The sequence below is a fragment of the Arachis duranensis genome, chromosome 9 (assembly GCF_000817695.3).
Source record: "Arachis duranensis cultivar V14167 chromosome 9, aradu.V14167.gnm2.J7QH, whole genome shotgun sequence".
In the NCBI taxonomy this organism is placed as follows: domain Eukaryota; kingdom Viridiplantae; phylum Streptophyta; class Magnoliopsida; order Fabales; family Fabaceae; genus Arachis; species Arachis duranensis.
The window spans coordinates 64,075,050-64,081,742 of NC_029780.3; the positions used below are offsets into that span (position 1 = coordinate 64,075,050).

Below are 6,693 nucleotides of genomic sequence, written 5' to 3' on the forward strand. Positions count from 1 at the left end.
ATTTTTTAATTTTTTTAACATAAATTCCTCTAATCGATTTCTATACTTCTTACAAATTAGATAGTCCAATTTTTATTTATCTAATTAAACGGTTCCACATTTGAAAATAATATCCTATCAACTTATATTTTGAAAAAACACCATTGCTACTCCAATATAAAAAATAAAAAATTCTCTTTTAGCTTCCAAAATTATTCTATTTTTTTATCTTTCTATTTATGATGCGAGATTCTCACTCTCCCCTCTCTCTCTCTCATCACCCCTCTCCTCCTATTACTATCCATCCTCGTATTTTTATAATTAGAATTATTCTTCCTTCTCTCTTTCCTTCCCCATTCTTTCTCTAATTTCAGAATAGCATTAACCTCTTAATTATAAGTCGTACTCCCATTTGTCATATCAATTCAATCAAAGGAGTTAAATACTGCATTTTATTGCTGCCAATAAAGCAATAGCAGTTAAGGGATGACAAACCAACACATAAACTTGGCACTTTAAACTCACGCTAACTATAGCCAAGGGGAGTCGTCAAAATTCAAAAGATGAGCAAAACTTACATAGGGGGTCCATACACTGAAAATTGCAACCATAAATTAAAACTATAAATGAATCAAGCTCTAGAATCAAGGGCCATCATGGTGCTAAGGTTCATGGGATGCATGTAATCGGTTGAACCTGTAAAGATCTGCTGGACTATGATTCGGTTAGCTCTCTCAGAAGGGTGGAATGGATCCCAAAATGCATATAGGTTCCTATTTGGGCACAAGTTTGACAGGGGTGTGCACAATCCAATCCCATTGTATGGGCCTTGTCCGCAACAAGCTATCTTTGATGTAACAAATCCTGTAGGTCCATGCTAAGTATATTAGCTGTTAATATGACCAAGAATTTTGTAATCTAACATGTAATCAACAAAAGGAAAAACAAGAAAATTAACTTAAAAAGGATCAAATATCTTTTTTAGTTTCTAACATTTGAATTAACTCTTAATTTTGTCTTTAATATTTAAAACATTTTATCTTATTAATTTAGTCAAAATTAATTTTTTTTAACAAAAAATATACTTTCTTTCAATATAATTTCTTTTTAGATGACGGCAAAAATCAGATCGTAGTGATTAAAGTAACGATTTTAGTAATTTAAAAGTGAAAATGACATAAAAATAAAAAAATAATTAAAATGATATTTTTAGATGAACAAATTATAATTTTAATCAAAAGATAGTATTACAACAAAATAATTAAAACCGTCAAAATATGCTAAATTTATGGGACGAACCTGTTTATCTATTTAAATGAATAAGTTTTTATCTTCAAATCAAACCTATTTAAATTTTGGGATAAATAAATAAATTTATAAACAAAATAGGTTTTTTGCATTGTGAAAAAAAAATCAACAATTTTGATCAATAATCTCCTTGATCTAGCTCAAAAATCTTTCAACTCAAAATATTTAAGTTTTAGACTTAAATATAGCTTTTTTATCAAAATACTTTTTTATAAAAAATGTAATTTGTTAGACTAATCATAAACAGTCTGAATTAAAAAATTATAGTCTATAAACAAAATAAACTTAATAGGCCTTATTAAGTTAAAGTGGCTTATTTAATAGCTAAAAGTAATATATTTAAAATAAAAATAGAATGTTTTAAAGGTCAAAAGAACCCAATTAAGTTTTTAACCCTTGGTTGTATTATTAGTTAAATAGTATTGAGAAGAGGTTACCATAAGCTTGGGGGTTAAAAACGAAATCCATGTGCATTTGATATGCATTAGCAGCAATGAAGACATCAGAGCCAATCTCTTGGTTGAGTCCTTTGATCATATCACCAAGCTGTGGATTGTATAGAGACGCAGCTCTCTGAAGTTCGACGTCGCATTCGCCGTTTCTGCTTCTCAACGCTAACTCCGCCGGCACACAGCCCATTGGTCCAGTTCCGGTCACAATAACCCTACGAGCTCCCATATCATATAGCCTCTGCATCCATCACATACACACACATAATTACCTCACTTTATTTCGGTAAAAATATTTCCACCAAAAAACAAAAATAATCTTGAGCAAAACATGGTTCTAAATCAGAGATTTTTGTCTTACTGGAATAAAAATGAGTTTTCCTAACTTCATTATTATGGAATTGATAAACATTTATCTCTTCTCTCTTTTTATCGATCCCTTTTAATATTATATAAAATATACAAAAAAATAGAATTTATGACATTTCTTCTTTTAATATTATTCATGACTTTTATGTATCAATTTTACATGGGTATAATTAAATATAAAAGTGATAATTTAAAATTGTATGAGAATTTTTCATCTTCTTGACTAAGATTATAAGGTGAGAAAACCCAATAATTTTGGTTGGTGTCATCACCATGCAAGCAAGTGCATGAAAAACAATCCTCATTCAGTAACTTTCACATAGCCTTTTAGACATGAACAAGAATCCCTCTAATAATGAACAGGTAAGCAAGCTACATTTTTTGCAATTATTGAACTATGTGTACATACACATACAAAGACAATAATATGATATAAGATAAGATCGATTATTCATGGTTCAATTCAAAGATAGATTATTATACCCTGAGAATTAGACGGTACTCAGAAATGAGATAGCGAACGTAATCAGGGAGAGCAAACTGGCGAGATCTAACTGAATAAGGCACCAAATAATAATTGTTAACAAAATCGTTGCCTCCAAGAGTTATGAGAACAAGTCCTTGGTTCACATGTTTCCGAGCACCCTCTACTCCAATGCGTGCACTCAATCTTTGCTGGTAATGCTCGAATAGCTTCAGTTGCTTGTAGATGTGGATTATGTTTAGCTGCCAAAACAATTTCTACAAATTAACCACCTTTTCCACATGTTTTATTTTTATATACTTCCAATAATCAATCAAATTACTCATACACTATTTCTTTTATAAGAAAAAAAGTTTAAATTGTTTTTACACCCAAAATTTACTTGCACTAGCTTAATTTAACATATGTTCTTATAATCTTTTAGTGTCATTTATTAGGTGTTTTAAAACACAAATACAAAGATAGAAAAAATGAAAATTTATTTAAAAATAGACATGTATAAAAACAGTTCAAACAAGATTGTAAAATATTAAAAAAATATAAATAATTAATTTTAAATAGTTAATATTAGTTGAATTTTTTATGATATTTTTTTTAACTTTCATTTATAGATAATTTATGGTTTAAAATTAGAATTTAGAATATATAAGTTAAGATTTAGAATTTAAAATTTAGTGATTAAAATTTAAATTTAGTAAAAGTTAGGTGTTCCCTTAAAGTTAAACTGGGAGAATATTCGGGATGATTCATGCTCTTGAATACATAAAATTGAAATTAGCAATTAATAATAGGACTTACAAATTGAAATCCTGTATCATTAAGAATTCCAATCCCTGCAGATGCAAAATTGGCACCAACAAGGAGCTTCTCTCCAGTAAGCAAAGGGCTCAAATATGGCATTGTAGGCTCTAATCCAAGTTGCTCACCTGACATAATAATAATAATTAACCATATATAGTTCCATGTACATACACATGCACATGCAAATGTTATAATAATAATAATAATAATAGTTAATGTGAAAGAAGTAGTTATATACTGATTATGTCAGCGATGTTTAGGCCATTAGAGAATCGTCCAGTAGGTGTGTGAGTTGGGTAGTCAATCCCATAAGGGGGTGCATCTGCGCGTGCAGAAGTTGCTAAGAAATCATTGTTCCCATTATCCACTAATGAATCACCAAATACAAAGAAAGCCCTTTGATGTTGTGCAGACACACAAACACAACCCAAAAGCATACACAGAAAACTTGTCACTATTGATACCACACAACTTGCCATGCCCAATTCTTGTTTGTACCCTTATTTTTTATGATATGGTGCCTTAGTATATAGGCAAGACGCCATGTGTGTGTATATATAAGGGTTGATTACTACTACTACTACTGTAAAAGAAGAGGGTAGAATTATATTCATAAATGTTCTTCTTCTACCATATCTACTGATTTTGAAAAGCAACCGCCGAATTAAGAAGGAAGTACCACACGAATAATTGCTATATGCTGAATTATTGTTGTAGCAGATATATATGCATGAATTTTAACTAGATTCCATGACATAACGAAAGCTATATTATCAAGGTAAAAAAAACAAATTAAATGACAGCGTGACTAAAATATTACAAGCATTAAAAATACAAGTTTAAATGTTACTATATATATATTTGGTGAAGGAAGTCATTTGGATAAAAGCGTCTAAAATATTTTTTAATAATTAAAATTCAACACATATAATCGATTAAATTGTGTTATTTTTGTTAAAATTATGTCAGACAAATTAATTTGATCGAAAAAAATAGTACATCAAATCTTGAATTAGTCTAAATTAATATTATTTTGGATAAAATATACTTTTGGTCCCTGAAGTTTGACAAAAATTTTAAAAGTACCCTTAAGTTTTATTTTGTTTCAATTTTGTCTCAAAAGTTTTCGATTTGCATAAAAAATACCCTTGACAGTTACATTTTCAAAAAATATAAGAGGAGTCTAACAATAATGCAAGAAAATTATGTTTGATTTGCTTGTGTTGAAGGTTGTTCTTATGAAATTGTTGTTGAATTTGTCTTAAAATTTTTGAAAAATTAGCTGTCAGGAGTATATTTGATACAAATAAAAAATTTTTGACACAAAATTAAAATAAAAAAAAACTGAAGAGTATTTTGAAACTTTTGTCAAACTTCAGAGACAAAAAGTATATTTTACCCTATTATTTTTTAATTAATTATATATATTAAATTTTAATTATTATAAAATATCTAAAAAAAGATGGATCATAGGTTAAACGTGTTTCTTCAGATCTACCGCTTTTATCAATTTAGTTTCCTATATTTTAATTATTATATTATATCAGTCTTTCAAATCGAACTAGAAATATCATAATAGTTTCTGAACTCCTTTTAAATACTAATTCTTAGTGATAATATAGTACTCTTTTACCGTACTGAATTGGCGTGAAATAATGATAATATTTTTTGTTTGATGTCCAATAAAGGTCGAAACCAGAGTTAAAATAGCGTTGTTTTGGTTTTAATTGGGTGCCAAACAAAAATGTTGTTATTTCAATTCAGTCGAGGAGGGCTACATTATTACTGTGTTTGCTGAATGGCGTCGAAAAGAGATTCAGAAATCATTATGGTATGTAAAGTTCAATTTAAAATATCGTATAATGTAATTAAGATCTAAACTAAATTAGTAAAAGCTGTTAATGTAATACGTTATCATACAAAATCTTATACTATAATTGTGAATTAGCATTAATGAAATATTACGACTTCTAAAATAAAAAAATACATACATAATAATTTAAAAAAATATAATTTAGATAGAAAAATATATACATAGTATTTGAAGAAATATAATTTAGTTAAGAGCCTGTAAAAAAGAATAAGTAAAATGAGAATCGCATTACATTCGAAAATGTTAACGATAAAGGCATCGATATACAAAAAACAAAAGATATATATAAACATAGAACTCCAAAAGAAATGCATAGTGTACAAGATGTCTCTAGTACGGGTTGAGAGATGGATACAGAACTTGCGGATTGAGGTGGATGCCGGATCACTTGACTGGAGTAATGGGGGGAGGTACCTGCAAAGACACTCCGACGCTCAAGTCAGAATGGATCTAAGAGGTATAAGGTGTGAGGAATGAATGAATACCTGGAGGGACCTGGGTCCTCTATTTATAGGTAATGGTGAATATCTTATCTTATCTTATCTTATTTTATTTGATTAAGATAAGGGAGGTATCTGAATTTGATTGTTAGTTAGAAGCTCTAGTGGGCCGGTTCCAGACCTTCTAGAAGGGCAAAGCGGGTCGGACCCGGGTAACCGGGTTCGGAGACTGTTTCGGGTGTGGAATCCGTGAGCCGGATCCGTAACAGTTGCCTCCGGAGCGAGAGAGCGAGCAAGGTCGGTCTCGTCACTAGAGGATTCGTGTTTGCCATTTGTGGCTTTAGTAGATCTTTTTGGCCTGCTAGGAGAGGAGCCCGAGTCCTGATGGTTGATCGGGAGGCTGTCTTTAATGTGGGCTGGGGAGCTGAGCCCGTGAGTGGGCGCAAGGCGAGTTTTGGATTGTCGCCTTCCTTGGTAATTTTGAGAGGCTTGTGATTCGATGTTGCCGGTCATGATCGGGAGCCATGGGTATTTTCTTGGTTGCTTTGCGGTTCAGTGTGGGGGACCAATTTGAGCTATGGTTGGTCTGGGCGCCTTATCGCATGCCCGTCGTTGTTCTCAAAAGAGGGGGGGTTTGTCAGTTATGCTTTTCCAAGGGTTTTGTTATCTCATCTTATCTTATCTAGCTAAGATAAGGGAGGTATTTGAATTCAAATGTTAGGTCAGGATATTGGAAGTTATTGATCCGTCTTTGGACCGTGAGGATGGCCCAATCTTGAAAATGCCGGGTTTGGTGACCGTTTTGAGGAAGACCCGGAGAACACGTTAAAGAACAGTCGTCCCCGGAGCATGAGAGCATGCTTGCTTGGTCTCAATGTTGAATTGTTTGGGGAGTTCAGCTCTCTGTAGTTTGGGAGGTTGTGAAGCGCTTGAAAAGGGAGTGACATCGTCTTGTGCTGTTTGGCAGAGTGTTGATGAGTTCGGCTTTCC

At 31.6% G+C, this 6,693-nt stretch overlaps 1 protein-coding gene across 1 annotated transcript; it reads right to left on the minus strand.

Moving 5' to 3' along the window:
* Positions 1-469: 469 nt before the first annotated feature.
* On the minus strand, positions 470-3,899 carry LOC107465631 (GDSL esterase/lipase At5g33370-like). Its single transcript, XM_016084609.3, has 5 exons — positions 3,629-3,899; positions 3,388-3,515; positions 2,589-2,831; positions 1,725-1,977; positions 470-843 (listed from the first exon to the last, which is right to left on the minus strand). Exons 1-5 carry the CDS (start codon positions 3,867-3,869, stop codon positions 611-613), a joined length of 1,098 nt encoding a protein of 365 aa, XP_015940095.1. The 5' UTR covers positions 3,870-3,899; the 3' UTR covers positions 470-610.
* Between the last annotated feature and the right edge of the window lie 2,794 nt (positions 3,900-6,693).